Source organism: Oreochromis aureus, linkage group 6 (assembly GCF_013358895.1).
Source record: "Oreochromis aureus strain Israel breed Guangdong linkage group 6, ZZ_aureus, whole genome shotgun sequence".
NCBI classification, from domain to species: domain Eukaryota; kingdom Metazoa; phylum Chordata; class Actinopteri; order Cichliformes; family Cichlidae; genus Oreochromis; species Oreochromis aureus.
Window position 1 is genome coordinate 29,691,888 of NC_052947.1, and position 16,369 is coordinate 29,708,256.

The 16,369-nt window shown below is 37.5% G+C and overlaps 1 protein-coding gene across 3 annotated transcripts in view; it reads left to right on the forward strand.

Moving 5' to 3' along the window:
* Nucleotides 1-3,669: 3,669 nt before the first annotated feature.
* The window catches only part of LOC116313301 (phospholipid-transporting ATPase ABCA1-like), a 35,566-nt gene continuing 22,866 nt past the window's right edge, over nucleotides 3,670-16,369 (forward strand). Inside the window, exons 1-7 of one of the 3 annotated variants that reach the window (XM_031730933.2) lie at nucleotides 3,670-3,860; nucleotides 7,966-8,074; nucleotides 9,223-9,316; nucleotides 10,096-10,237; nucleotides 10,358-10,476; nucleotides 14,149-14,270; nucleotides 15,922-16,113. In XM_031730933.2, coding sequence (XP_031586793.1) covers nucleotides 8,009-8,074; nucleotides 9,223-9,316; nucleotides 10,096-10,237; nucleotides 10,358-10,476; nucleotides 14,149-14,270; nucleotides 15,922-16,113 — 735 coding nt within the window. In that variant the 5' untranslated portion in view covers nucleotides 3,670-3,860; nucleotides 7,966-8,008. Of the gene's footprint in view, nucleotides 3,861-7,504; nucleotides 7,525-7,965; nucleotides 8,075-9,222; nucleotides 9,317-10,095; nucleotides 10,238-10,357; nucleotides 10,477-14,148; nucleotides 14,271-15,921; nucleotides 16,114-16,369 lie in introns of those variants that run through there. The other 2 variants (XM_031730931.2, XM_039613698.1) reach the window with 2 other exon arrangements.

The window sequence follows — 16,369 nt, forward strand, 5'->3', positions numbered from 1 at the left end:
AAGGACAAATATCAAAGATTTTCAGGTTTAAATCATCAGATAATAATCTTACTGTCTGTAATAAGGTCAAATATCTTAGACATCTTTCTGCAGATCAAATGACCAACAATGATGATATTTAAAAGCAATGTCGGATGACGTATACACGAGCAAACATCCTCTTACATAAATTTAATGCATGTACAGACAGAGTGAAGGTCTGTCTAGAGAATATTGCTCTGGCTCATCTGTGAATGAATTATAGGAGAGTGAGTTTACAGAAACGTCATGTAGCTTATGAAGTATGAAGAACTTTAAATGCTCAGGTAAATTAGAAAAGCACTATATAAGAACCAGTCTGCTTACCATTTAGTTCATAATGAGGCTCATATTGCTGAGGAAACCAGCTGACTCAGTGTATGTGAGACATTTGTAATTGCTGGAGTCAGTACATTTGAAGCATTATTAAGAATGAGATCAGTGTGGAGGTTAATGGATCTAAGGTTTGGCACCATATCAGTCTTCAAACACGGGTATAATTGTCTCTTTGTAGGAAGGTGATTTGGGCGTCTGAAATTTGTGGTGTATGATTTGTTTTGTTTCAATGGAATAAATATGGATAGAATGATTATTGTTTGTTTCACTCAAGATTACCTGGAATAGCCAAAGAAAATGGACAATTATTGGAAATCTCAGTTTTGAGAAAAACACTTGTTGTGGTCGGACTCTCTTTTTTAATGCAGACAGATGTTTTTAAAAACTATGGAAACTTGAGCAAGGTTTTGCTTAATTTTTCATATTTTTTACACAACAGAACTGTGTCACAATGTGTCTTTTTTATGGATAAAATAAGCTGTTTTGAATAAAGAGATTGTACAGATTACATTTTATTTCAGATCCCTTTGTTCCAAAGAGAAAAGAAACAATGATTTGCCCAGAGAACTTAAAGTGTGCAGCTCAGTCAAAAGCTAATAACCATTGTATGTATCTAACTGAAAGACTAATTACCTTAGTGTTTGTGTACGCTGCCTTCAGTTCAGCACTGACTGAGTTAACAAAACGTAAACACAGACTCTAATGAAACAATGAACTGTCCAGAGTTGTTACAGTAAACTGAGAAGGAGACATGCATCTTAGGATCCACTTGGCTTTGTCAGACAAGCGTTCGCTTTGTCTTTAAGTACTCTGAGAGCTTTCATTTAGATCTCTGTAATGCCCGCTGGGTGAGTTCTGTAGCCTGGAAGCAGTTTAAATTTTCCCTAGTTAGTCCAAAGTCTTCAGATAAAATAAACAGCTAAACAAGTTATTGTATAACTCCATCAATGAATTACTGTTACTGCATGACCTAGATAACTGTGATCCATCTTCACTGATTCACAAAATTCTAGAGATTCTGTAACTGATTACTGTGACAGACAGGAGATGGTGCTTTAATTTCACCCCATGTTGAGAGAACAGTTATAGTTATATAGTTAGTTATATAGAGGTTTATAATGTTTCTTTTAGTTTCTAAAGCTGAGTAATTTGAAGTTTCCAAGATCACAAAGGACGATAAGAATCTGGACAGATTCTGCAGTTCATTTAGTCAGAATTCATTGCAGTATATCAAAGGACATATCAGTGCCAGATGACTGTCATGTTCTTTGTACATCAGAGAATCTGTGTAATACATCATGCACCCATCTTGCAGCTTTTCTCAAACATCAACAAAGGCTTACCAGTAAACAAATAGAATCAGTGTTGGAGGGGATTGCTGGTCTTTATCCCTTTGATATAGACCAGAGAGAGAGAGAGAGAGAGAGAAAGAGAGTGAGCGAGATTGAGATAAAGAAAAGTCAAAACTGTAAAAAATGTACAGTAATTGTGTTTAATTTGTCAAAAGATGTTTTTTTTCTGATAACAGACGTTGTTGCCAGTTGTCACTGACTTTGTGGACATGCAAAGGTTTTAGATTTGTTCCTGAATGGAAATTTGTTGGACATCTATCCAGTTATCCATATTTATATTTAACCACACTTAGCAAGTTGACAAGGGTTTTGGGGCTAGTGAGCAGGCAAATTGATAGAATTAGCATTCTCTCATTAGAATAGATTATAACAATTCTTCTTGATTCTTGAAGGCTTTGGTTATTAACATTTCATTAAAGAGCCTGAGGTTACAGATTCTTACAGATTCAGTTAAGATTAAACAGAATCTACAAGAATTTCTGTTTTTGCTTCTCTTTACATTCAAAGAAAAAGAAAATTTAAAAAGTGATGACTTGAAAGTTGTTGTTTTTTGTAAACTTGGGCACAGTCACTGATCAGTGTGAAAGTGATGACCAAATAGACGCATATCAATGAACAGCAGCAGCTTGTGACAGCTATAATTAAACTTTTGAGATTATTCAAGTTACACAAGTTATTAAATATTAACATTGTTCAGTCAGTCAGTAAGTTATGAACAGGCCACATAAAACATATCTGACATGTGTCACATCAAGAGACCACAGTGCAATACAAAGCAAAGCATTACAAATAAAAGCTTCCTATTTTCAGAGTTCGGTGAAAGACATCAAAACTCAAACTCATCTCGAAGGGGATTCTGCTGGATTGCATCTCTTTGAAGTGGATCCATTTACTTACCCCAGCAATGTTATCCCAGCTGACTGTGATAGCACTGCTGTAGCTTTGAAAGAGGATAATCTCATTTCTTATCCAAATCACTACAACACATAGTTGCTGTACAGCATCTACTGTTTATTGTGCATTACCGTATCACTCCTCGTGACCTGGAGTGGTCTTAGCCTGCCGTGGTCTGAGTTTAGGTTTGAAGGATGAAAGCAGCAATTAGAAATGAAGCAATGACAAGCTAACATCCATGCGCTTTCTAAGCCGCTTATCCTTTTCAGGGTCACAGAGGGCTGGAGCCTATCTGTGCACACAATGGCCAGGAGGCAGAATACACATATACAGATAGAGCCACATTAATACTCACCTATAGTGTACAGTTTGTTGACTGAAAATCCAGTATTTTTGCAGCTCCCTTGTTTATCTACAGGACCTTTTGAAATAGAAACTGGGTTCTGTGTTTGTATAGGCCTTTTAAACATTCATTTTCTAAATTATCAATAGATCCATGCCCGATACCCACACAACATATGGATATGGAAATGTTATATTTACAGAATCTAATACATGCATATAATATAGATAGATAGATTTATAATTCAGTACATGCATAATGTGATACTCTCTTTTTAATCCCACCTAACACTTCAATACACTTTACACGTGTGCTGTGTTATACATTTTTACAATTATGTTGTATACCTAATCTCATTTTAAATTTCTTGAACTCAATCCACTGTGCATAACTTTACTTAAATTATCAAGAGAAAGAGATAATACCGTATTATTATTATTATTATTATTATTATTATTATTATTATTATTATCATTATTATTATTATTATTATTATTATTATTATTCTTGAATGGATATAGGACAATGGTCAGTAATCTGATTAAGTGTAAAAAAAGTGTTGTTGCTAATTGAATTTTTTCATGAATCATCCAGTTATTGAAAAGGCGCACAGAGGCGCGCGGGTGTCGCTGGCCCTTTAAGACATGTTTTGCCTCCGCACGTGCTCTCCTTATATGGGAGCAGCAACAAACGGTGACCGTTAGTTACCTCTGCTGCTGCTCTTCTCTGCTCCGCATTGAGCTGCGCTATAAAACCCTGGCGGACAAGAAAAAAACATTTTGTCAGCCAGTGAGAGAGAGAGCAACGGTGCACCGTAACAACTGAGGAGAACATTTTATTCACCCTTTACAACTTGTTTTGAACGAAGGATTTCAATTTATGAGAACGAGTGGATATAAACACCGTGCAGGATACAGGTCGGTGATTTGGAAGCGCAGTTTTGACTTTTATGAGAAAATGTGCGTTTCTTTGTTTAACAAAGAGTGTGAACATATCTCTGTTAAAGAAAAAAAAACATATTACTATTTATGCAGATGTTGTCAACTTAATATTCTCAGTGGACGTGAGTGAAAATGTAGTTTTCTTCTTAGATGAAAATTTCTATCCTTTAATTATTGGCTAATTATTAGTCGATGTTTTTGCATTAACGTCGCGGAGTTAACCAGTGACGTTAATGTGCCTGAATAGACACTTTAAGTTTAAGTCAGTACTGTTGGGGGTTTTGTAAAGGAGAAGTGAATGCATTTTTTTCTTTCCTTATTTTTTGCTCTTTTGTGGCGCAAGTGTCTTATATGGTGTTAAAAAGCGATGTCAAGGTAGCCATAGTCAAGTACAGGACTTCCGATGAGGTATACCAAAAATAAAAGGCAGTTTGTTGCAATGTCCTCATTTGCAAACCCTTAAAGAAAACCTAAAGATGTAAAAACCCAATATCTACATTCTTCCTTAATGCATATCCACGACAGAGCGCTTTGTATGGTAACAGTTGTCTGTATAGGTGGTCTTTGTTACATCGATATTTTGTCGTCCCATTTGTTGCCTCTTAATGCTGAAGGCTTGCTCACCTTACTTCTGCCTTCACTTTGGCTTACTTGATGCTGCTGCTGTGGGTCAGCGTCGCAAAGCTGATGACCGCCAGTAACCTCAGCTCAGTAACACAATGAAGCAGAAGCACAAAACTCAATCAGACGATGATTTGAAGTCTGTTATAGCGTTGACATTTGGTTGTAGTAGTGCAAAAGGTGGCCAATTTCAACTATGACTATTTACTATGTGCTGCTTTCAATTTCTTCCTTTATATTAGTTTTTTGTTGTCAGTGAAGAAAAGTCTTTTTCTTTTATATCTATGTGTATGTGCGCAGTGGTGACGAGACTGTAGGTTTTCTATGTGTACCTATGTACGCAGTGATGACGAGATGCATTACTGTAGGGTTTTTTTTTTTTCATTCGTGAGTTAGGGAAGCATAAACGCGTCTTTCCTGTAAAGCATCGACGATTTTATATTTCTTTTTTTCTTAATACCGAAAACGCTCTCTTTAAAAACTCGCTCTGAGTGATTTCTCAGGTGTTTTACACAAAGCAAGACAATGAAGTCAGGGGGGGGGAATCGTGTGTGAGAGTGATATAACACGTGAGCAAGGATTGATGGTAAACAAGTATTAAAAATAACATTTTTTGTGTGTCTACCACTAGAGGCGCATTGGCTCTGCACTGTACGGGCTTCTCATCACTAAGCAGAACCGCTCGTGTCTCTCTGTATGCGACGCATTTCCACCACGTCGTGTCTCAGAATCATACAAATCCCGGAGGGTGGACTGATCGATAATGATTTATCGGGATTACATGTTGAACTGGTTGTATTATTGGAGAAATATAGATAGACTTAAAGGTCAATGAATGCAAAGGTTTGTAATTGGCAATAAGGACGCAAACGCGGGGTTCAGTTGAGGGGGGGGGGGGCAGTTACAGAACAATAAATTCTGCCAATAAAAAGACAAAACATATGTTTTTCTTTTTAAATCCAATGTATTTAGTAGAAAAGAACAGTGACATCTATTCAGTATGTGTGTTAAATGACGAAATGCATAGAAAGAATGCAGTGTATGCATAGTTCACCATCTGCTACAGCACCATTGCTGTCTCTGATATGGTAATAAACATGGTGTTCTCCGCATTCACCATCAGTTGTGATAAAACACAAGATCGTGCTGATGATGTTTTTTGTCTTCGGGGTTTTCAGAATTCTCCCCCACGTCCTCAGTGAATGGTCATCAGAAATGGTCAACAGCGTTAAAAATAATAACGAAAAATCAGACAGCTGATGTTTTGCTTTTAGTTTTGTTTTTTCAGTGAAGAGGCTCTCAACAAGTCAGTTCCAGGTATCTTACATTGTTTCTCTGAAACTCGAGTTCTGTTATTAAATTGAGTGACTCATGGAGAAACAGATGTAGGAGTACAGCTGAATAAGGACAGGGGTTAGAGTATTGTTTGCTGTTCCCAAAGTTCATGTTAGTTTTTATTGCGACATTTAATGCATTTAAGTGGATTTACTGATTACAGCCACTTAGCAGTAGCTGCAGAAAATTTGTGTTTTAGAACCGACTGACTGGTATGAAAAGACAGTAAGTGATGGGCGGTCATAATTATTGAAACGCTCTTTTAGCCAGGTTTAACAATATTTTCATTTTGACCTTTTCTTTATTTTCTTAAATACAATGTTTTCTTGTATCTCTGTTAACAGAGTGGAAAATAGTTTAATACAACAATTTATTCATTTGGCAGTAATCTTATAAATTCGCTTCATTCTGCAAAACACCTCAGAATGTGGTTAGATTGACTAAAATGTTATTTGCTTGAAATAGAGAAAATGCGTCGTAAAACCATAAAGAAGTGTTGAATGGCTTAATAAGGACAAGGTTTTTCAGCCCACAGGCAGATCAGTTAAGAACCTCATGTTTCAACATCACCCTGTCCTTGACATTGTTATTTTGTCATCCTGCTCTTTGTGCAATCCAGCCAGCTTTTCTCTGTATAAAGGACTTCTGCGTAATAAACAGCACAGCATTAATTCTCCCACCAAAAATAATCCAACTTCATCACCAATAAAACCATCAAATCTGAAAGTACATAAAGTGCAGTACTGCTAATAGTGTTTGAGCTCAGTGAAATGTTGAGATGTCAGGAATGAGGCCTTATACTATTTTTGATATGTCATTTTATATATAGAAGAAAGTAGATATGGTTGAACATGCTCCGTCTTCCTCTCTAACTGCAGTTAACATTAAGTAAAATAGATTTCAGTGACCTTAATTACTAATTGTATCAGCCTTGAGTAGCAGTGACTCATAAGTTCTTTATTAAAGAGTTTTTATGTTAACTTTTGATCATCAGGAGAACAAAATTATCTGACTAATTCTTGATAATGCCATGTTTCAGATTTCCAAGGCTTTCTTGTTTTAATTATTCACATTGATTAATTTTCTATCATCAGTTTTTCCTGGTATTAAAAAAAAGATACTGAAATTAAAACTATAGGTGACTGTATAGGTAGTCTCATTAGATCGTGTTACATAAAACACATCTGAGCAAATATCCAAGGACTTTTCGAGCTGCAGATAGAGCAAACAAATAGGCAGGGAAAAGTTTCCACCCACGCAGATTTTCACAAGCATTTGAAAGAAACTCCGTTTAATCAGTGGCTTATTTTGTTTTAAACAACAGGAACAAACGGGTTTACGGTGATAACTTTAACTTTTAAACAAGACGCAGTATTGTGTGCGATACTGAGTGTTAATAGGATGCATTTTATTTTGTGATTAAAGAAAAGAAGGGATTGGGGGGGGGATCAGGGGGTGGTAGCTAACAGCTCGTACCACATGACGAATTTCCCCCCCAACCCACCCAGTCATTCTCCCAGAAGAAGCGTCACTTAACTTTGGTACAGACGGGGCTACATGAAGTGGACCTGAGTTTGCAGGATTTAGCACCCTTCCTCAGTCAGTAGAGTTGACTTAATTTGTCGGCTGTAGCGACACTTTCGGCTTGGCTCTGAGTTTCAGATTGAAACACTTTGTTCAATAGGTGAATGTTTTTGCCATCATTATTATTTTTTGGTTTCTTGTTTCCAATCAGCTGATGCTTGCTGCCTTCCAGGATGCTGTTTTTCTCCTGATTATAACTGTTTGAGTGTATTGTTTTCGTAAAGGTGATACATTTCTGTTCATGGCCCACTGTCAGATGATGAGGCCGAGTTTACAGCCATATTCGGTACAAATCCGTGATCTTGGTAATCATGGTTTTGCTAATATAACATGTAACAACTTTCTGTTCTGTTTTTTTTTTGTGTGTCAGTGTGGTACATTTTTTGTCATCCGTGTCTTTATCCACAGGGACTAGAGGGTTAGTTAGTTAGTTAGTTAGCTGACTTTGTTTAATTAGTGGACTTTTCACGCAGAGCAGATTGTTATTGATGAGTCCTGTATACAGCGTTTGATCCTCTTTCTTGTCTGTGTGAATTCACAGTAAGGAGCTGGAGCGTGCTCAGTGAGGTTGGGAAGACAGCAACATGGCAGTCTCCACTCAGCTGGGTTTACTGCTTTGGAAGAACTTCACCTACCGACGGAGACAGACTGTAAGTAGCAGTGTAGCTCAACTGACTGATTAATCCTGTGTTTGGGTATTTGTTTTATCTGTTTGTCGTGACTCCTAAAATGTTTTACTATTTAACAGTGTTTCACTAAACCAAACTTTCTTTGGGTTAAATACCTTTTATTCAATAGCCACAAGGAAATTGTGTACCTTTTATTTTTCTTATTTCAGTTGGGTTTTATCGTTGCTATAATTTCTTAGATGGTACTTAGATATCTATGCTGTTATGCTGTTCATCACAAAAAAGACAGATACATCCTTTATGATTTCCCAGCAATGTTTGTCTCGCTTTTTAGTTGGTTTACTTTGAATGTGATCTTCCAATGCCACATGCCTAGTCATAAAAGCATTGCAGAAGCTTGTTTATACAGGATATTGCATTGCATAGCCCAAATGCAATGGCAACAGTGTAATTGTCCTCTGAGCCACTTGGAAAGAAAAGTGCTACTGTTTACTGTGAATCGGTTGAAGACAGCTTGATGACACAATTATGTGTCAGATCCATTATCCAGTTACTCTTGTGTTGCTTGATGCCTACACACTCAAAGTTATGTAAATGAAATTCAGTTGAATAGTATTCCATTATATGTGGAGAGGCTTCTCTGTGTACAATTAAGCCATTTGTCCATCAAGTCGAAAATGCTGCCCAAAGTGACGGCTTAGCTGCGTGACTTTCGGTCCAATTATTTGCAACAATGGGATACAGTAAATTTTCTGAGACGTTGGCTTTGTTCTTTATCCCTACATTGTATGTCTAGCATGCTGTTAAAGCCTGTGTCAAAAGCAGCTGAAGCGAGGAAGCCATATGGAGCAGATGGACAAACCCACAGTCCTTAAATCCAGCATATCTCTCTGTCTCACTCTGTCTCCTCTTATTAACCCATATACTTTACTTTAGAGTCATGCTGGGATTAACAGCTAATAGCCCCTTTCCTCACGCACTTGATATTTTTCTGTCTTAAAGTAGTAGAAATACCCTTAGATGAACTGTAAATACACAAACACACAAAAGCAAAGTAAAAAAGAGATTTCCCATTGTTTTGGGATGATTAACTTATTTTTTCACATGCAGATTGTAAAGCCTGCTTTCTTTTCATTGATTAAGCTTTGTCATCATCCATTGTGTCTTAGATCCAGTTGCTGATTGAGATCATCTGGCCCCTGTTCATCTTTTTCATCCTGATATCAGTCCGAATACATTATCCGCCCTATGAGCAACATGAATGTAAGTGTTGTTAAAAGCATCATCTTAAAAATTTCTGCACATTTTTCCTACTTTTAAGTGACCTGGGTATCATCGGTCTGAACTTTCTAACAGTTGTTCTGATGCATTTTTTAAATGATTTTTTAGGAAAACTTTATGCCAAATGGGTTAGATCACTACTTTACTCATCCAGGGAATTTTTGTTTTATTCATAGAAGAATCTGTTGGACTTGCCAACATTTGCTTGCAGTGAGTGAACATGTGATAAGACTCGGGGAATTACATTACTGGCTGTCAACACAGCTGGTTTCACAACTTTGGCCCCATTTAAGTCAATAAGATTGCAACTCATTGATTGAAAGCACAAAATAATCCTGGTAGTATTTGTAAAGATTTTTTTTTTCATTTTTGAAAAGGAAAGTTGCCACCTCCAACAGAATTTCCTCAAATTTTCAATTCAGTTACATCCCAATTAACCCAATAATCTCATGACAAAAAGTTAATCATGACTGTGTCAACATTCTGACAATGGTTTGCTTTCTCTTCTTATCTTTTGTATTATAATAACTTGTCAATTGTGGTTATATCTGTAATGTTAGCTGATAAGAGTTCAAATTATGTTAAAGATAAAATCAGCACTTTTTAATACTGATGTTGCAATGATCTATATGTTCCCAGTTAGTAGTTTAATGCTATCAGGTTTTCTTCTGCAGTGTCTGTCATCTGTTTTATGACTTAATTTAACAAAAGCTGATAATATTACATCAAATTCTATCTGAATTTGTATGTATATTTTTCAGGTCACTTCCCAAACAAGGCCATGCCTTCAGCAGGTACTCTGCCCTGGGTACAAGGTATCATCTGTAATGCCAACAACCCCTGCTTCCGTAATCCCACGCCTGGAGAGAGTCCTGGGGTGGTGGGAAATTTTAATGATTCTATGTGAGTCCTATGGCCGTCAAATGTATTAATATTTAACAATTTATGCACTGATATATTCACAGAATTCAAAAAACACATTTTTTTTGTTTCATCCAATTCTCATCCTTCTCTAAACACCAGAATCTCCCGTCTGTTCACTGATGCCAAGAAGATCCTGTTGTACACTCAGAATGATAAGAGCTATGAAGGCTACAAGGGACTGCTGAGAGCTCTCAGGAAGCTACAGAAAAACACTGCTCGTAAGTTTGTGCCTTTGATTATTTGGTATTTTTTGTGTTAGTGTTTGAGGATCAGGTGACTGATCATTGATCACCCTTTAACCCACCCCTCCTCCCTTTTTACTGTGAAAAAGACCCAAGAATGTATTTCCAGGTACAAGTAAGAGCTGTAATGTCTTGTGATCTGTAGTGAGATAGACTTCAGTCGTTGCAGATCAATACACTGACAAAAATATGCTAAACGTAGATAAAGTGACTCAGAGGCTCCTTATCTCAGTCCACCAGATGTCATTGGCCCGTTTTCCGAGCAGCTAGTGGGTGTTGCACTTTTCCGCTTTTATGTGTTGCTGGTGGTAGCATGAGGCAGGAAAAGTCTAAACTGCCCTGACAATCACAGCATAATCATAATAAGGATTTTCTGTTTTGTCTGGGTTGGAGTATTGTTTCTTCCTGTCTGTTACTGATACAGTTTGCACACTCAGGGGGGAAACATATAATGATGTTGTGAAAAAAACATTATTAAAGGATAAAAAGGAGGATCACAAGGAAGGCATTCCAGGACAGTGTATAACAACATTAAACAGCACTGATGTAGCTACTAACTTCCCTTAATTGGTGATGTGAAACGAGGAAGTCTAATTAATCTGGCTGCTCTTTTGTTTGACTCATTAGTGTTTCCTTGCTTTTATACTCACGCAATAATAAGTACGTTTATTTTCTGGAATACTGAGAAGCTAAAGCAATTATAAATTATGCAATAAAACATGCCAATCAGTTTCTTGTTATTTTGGCTACCTTAGCTGACTGCTGTTTTGTTAGCCTGGAGGTACAGTTCATTAGGCAATGATTCCTACAAAGCATAGCATGGTTTGCGAACAAATCAGCTCACACAAAGAAAATATGGACTGGCAGTTTTCAATTGTAAAGATTTCTCAGTTTCCACTCCTTGTGTGGCGTTTGATATCGTATTCCTTTTTTCTGTCAGAATTTCTTTGGAATGCCTTAAAACCCAGTGACATATCTTATCTATCTGTGCGTTATTATATTTTATTTTAAATGGAGTGAACAGGGAGCTACGGGGTTTCTTTTTAACACAGTTTCGCTGTATCTGTGCACTTCATCATAATTGCTTTGTGAAACCGCAGCAGTCTGATAGTCATCAATCCCATATTCCACTCAGTATCTCTTTTAATCCACAAAAGGAAATGAGCTGATATAGCGCAGAGACAGCGCTGTGTGATGCCAAAGAACGCAAACAGAGCTGGTGCTGCTTCAGAGTGATGCTATAAGAATAACAGCCTGGATCAAAGAGCTGAGAGTGGAGCCTCTCACATGTTGGTTAATAATTCAGCACTTGTAGGGAGGTCATTTCAATAAGACTTTAACTGATAAAGGTGGATTGTGAAGTGTTGTGGACACAGATAAGCTTTTTGACTTTAGATAACAAGACAAGTGGATGACACTGGATGTTATCTTCATTGATCAGATCTAACATATATCTGTGGTGTGAGATTACATGGACAAATAGATCAAAGTAAATATTTCAGCAGAAATTTGAAATATCCAATATGTTGCATATTGCCATTGCTATTATGCAATATGTTTTTGAAATGTGTTTAATATCATAAGAGTAGATGAGAGGTAAATATATTTTGATTTTGGATTCTTAACCCTATTACTAATCTTCACAGAAGTAAAGCTTAATTGGAATTGCATAGGTAATCTTCCACCGTCTTCAATCTGCCTGACTGCTTTAAAAGACTTTAACAACAGTTTGCAAAGACACTCAAAAACTTGCAGAACAGTGATTATAGTTCTTATTATGTAACATCAACAATCAGTGAATGGAGAGTGATCTACAACACAAATAGGCTCACATGCCAACATACTCGTAGACAGTCCAGCAATTTTTTTTCCCCTTGAGGTTAATTTCACCTTAAGTCTGTTAGATGAGTTTCTGTGACAGATTTGGGGGTATGTGGTATCACGGAAATGACAGCTTGATTTTGAACTAGTTTGATCAGCGATGCCACGGTCGCTAAGGTGTGTGATGTCAGTACTGTTTAATTACAAACAACATACCGGTAGATAGGTAATGCCAGGAACATGTACAGACTTGCAAATGTTAATATGGGGCTCGCCCTCATATCAGGCTGGCACCAACGTAGGAAAAACACACACAAACAAAACAAAAACTGTTCCTGTTCCTGATAAGTGATAAGTTGCTGACTGCACAAAGTACTGCTAGATTTTCCATTTCAACAAGGTTGCACCATCCACACTGGTGTGTCCCGAAGGGTCTTTGGATGCGGTGCACCATGGGAGCTTTGACTTCCTACTGGGGCGCTGATTAGCCCTTATTAATACTCCCTAGCTGTTACCAGCTGAGACTTGAGGTCACACATAGACAAAGACACACAAAGGCACACAATTAGTTGTACATGCACAGGTCCATAAGAACTGGTAAGGGTATTTAGGACTTTTAAAGGATGTAGATGTTAAAACTCTTACCCTAACAAACGATTCACACACTATGGTGCGTAGATATGCAGGCAGTAAAAAAAGTGACACCACACAAGTGCCCTCAAACACACAGAGACACACTGTTCTCTTTCATTTCCTCTCAGGGGATGTTCAGTTCAGTCGAGACAAGTGTTTCCTGTCTGCATGAGTTTGTGTGTGTTTGCATCTGTGCTTGTTATAAAAACCAGAGAGCAGAAAAAGATTTACTTAAGCTGATGGGAAAGGAATGGAAGATGAGAGGGGTTGTAGGAAGATGTTTTCTAAACAAGCATTCCTGATTTATAGTTGAGAGCAGACTAGATGAGAGCAGAGAAGAACAGAATAGACGGCCAGTAATCAGGCAGGGTGGTAAAAGAATGTATAAACCTTTTTCTAAAGGAAAAAAGTTGATATAAAAGTATGTCGTTCCACCAATTATCTATTCTTGTAGTATGCAAGCTGAAGGAGTTGTTCCTGTTCTTGCTACATGATTATTCTAGTTAGTAGTTTGATTCACGCCTAGTAAATAGCTTGTAAATGGCTTTCAAATGGTCTAAAGTGTTAGTTAGAGTACAGAACACTGTGTGAAAGGAGAGAAGGGAAAATCTGGGGAGCAAAATCCTTACAGAGGAGGAGAAGACACAATATTTAGTCCAAAGTTGAATGCCCTGTAGTAACCCCGGCTGAGTTCCAAACCTGGAGCTGAGGAATAGAGAGAAGTCAGTGTGTGTGCGTGCATGTGTTTAACCACACAGCTTACTCAAGCCAGTTTCCGAAATGGTTTGACTTCACTGGAATGCAGCAAAGTACAACGAGTGCAGAGGAGACATTGTGTTTCTGGGTGAAGCCATCATTGTTCATTTCCTTTATCTTTTTTTGGAATTAGTCACTCCAAAAAAAAAAGGATTAACTGTGTGTCACACGCTGTGGAGGTCATTTATCATCGAAAATTTAACACTGAATCTTTAATCAAGACCTTTCAATTTTATAACTGTGAGACTGAATTTGACAATATAAAAACAGTCTCTTTGCAGATATATGCTTAGATATTTCTTATAACGTTTTGAAAGCAGTTTTTTTAATCCTCTTCTCCTGGGATATCTGCTATTTGTCTTTATGTCAGAATCAACCACTAGAAAATAGTATTATTATTTTTTTTAATCAAAGTGTATCTGGATTTTTTCCCTCTAGGTTTCAAGCTGAAAGACTTTTTGCGTGATGATGAAACCCTTTCTCACTTCCTGCATCACAATGCGTCACTTCCTCGTCACGCCCTGAAGCATATAGTGGAGGCTGATGTCAATCTTGAGAAGGTAAATGATGACAGTTGTCTAGAATCATTATAATTTATTTTAAATTCTTTCTTCAGTAACATTCACTAATGGGTTAAATGTTTTTGTGCAGCTTGTCTTACAACCCGAGAACCACTACCAATACTTGTATCACTTGTTTGTTTTTTTCTTTTTTATGAGATAATCATAACCCCTCCTGGCCACAGTGTTTGTGAATAAATCCAGTGACCTTGGCTTCATAGCGTCTATTGGGCCACTGGATTCTGCTGTGGCACAGCTAAGCCCTTAATACCCGAGAGAAAAATCAGAGTGGGTGAGGGGCAGATGGGTGAAGAGGTTGTCCCCTTATCATTAGTCTTTTTGTTCAGTTTGTTTTTTCTCTAAACACAATGTAATGGAAACACTTTGAATGACATCATGTATGCTTTTTTTTTTTCTTTTTTAAGTCAGTAATTTAATTATTTTCCATTATTTTTACATTCAAAACTCCCTTTTCTGTTGTTACCTCCCTCACTTTTAAACGATTCCTCTCATCTTGAGTTTAATTTTCCATAATTCTGAACATGCTCATGCACAGGTCAACACACAGAACGCTTCTTCTTCTATGCAAACAAACTCCATAGAACATACATTGACTGATCTGCCTACCCTCAACAACAGCTCCCACCTCAGCACATCACATCATCCTTGCTTAGCAGTTGGAGGGCTGAAGTCACATGGCCGCTCCTCTTCACTCCTCCCTTCCCCACATTTCTCCTCACGTGCAGAGACCAAGGCTCAGAGACAAATTCCCACTCTGGGATCATGTTTTACCATCTGTTCATCTCATTCCTCTCTCCCTGACAGCTATTGATCAGATAGGGCGATGTCCTTTTGGCCAGAAATTTCATAAAGAGCATTATTGAAGGAGAGGAGAGAAAATTCAACAAAGTGTGTGTTGCCATATATTGCTGTGTCTGTTGTTGTATAAAGTGAGAGTGATTCCCAGTCCCTCAAACTGTCTGCTGTAAGCACTGGTGTTTTCCCAGTGGAAAGACTGGAAGTTGTGTCTGTCTGTGTGGATTGTGAAGCCTGACCGACATGATGGTATAACAAAAAATGTTCAAGGACATTTACAAAACAAGACACTGACACAAATACACACATTTCCACAGTCTTGAGGAAAAGGGGCCTTAACTGTGGCTGCAGCTGCTTAAAGAATTTCTTTCTATCTTTGTGAGTTTTTAAAAGAGAAAAAGAGGGATCATTTTTTAAGACTCAATTAATTTCTTGGAATTGAGTTTTGCTTGGAGTACATGGCCCTTTTAACGTTTGTCCAGTTTGTTCTTGGCTTCCCAGCATCGCCATTCAGAACATTTCTTACCTCATAATTGCTCAATAATATTTTTTCTGGGAACATCATTGTTTTGCTTACATGGTCAGCTTTCAGGAATTTATCAGTTTGTGTTTGGATAGTATTCTTATAAGAGCCAGTAACAGTCACATAGGAAACATTGTTATTCACCAAAGTTTGATGCAGTTTTACTTGTAAATCCATTGTGGCTAAACTCAACATATATAACACACAGAGACATTAAAATTCTGCTGTTACATTATCTCACCTATGCATGCTTTTTCATTATTCTCTATATTATCTCAATCCTGTTTTGTCCTCCCCCCCCCCTCTTTTTAGGTCCTCACAAAAGGTTTCGGCTTCCATCTCAGAGATCTCTGCAACACCACACCACTGGAGGAGTTTGTCCACATTGCTGACCGCAACGTGTCCCGCATGACTCAAGACATCATCTGTAAGAGTTCCAGTGACTGGCTGAACAAGGCCCAGAGTCACTTCCTGTCTAACTTGGACTTCCTAAAACCTGTTCGGGTGAGTTGAAATCCATGAAATGATAAGTTTAAAATGTATCTTAATTTTGACATCAAACATAATATTGCTAATAATACCTATATAACGTCCTGGCATAAAATGAAACATAAGAAAACAGATGAGAAAAAGCAACAAACTTGTAACTCAATAGTCTGTCAGAGTACAGTACTATAAATCTCCCATCTGTGTTTACATATTTGACCAGGATGTGGTATCTTGTGTACCTGCCCACAACTAGGAAGACATGCCCTTCCTG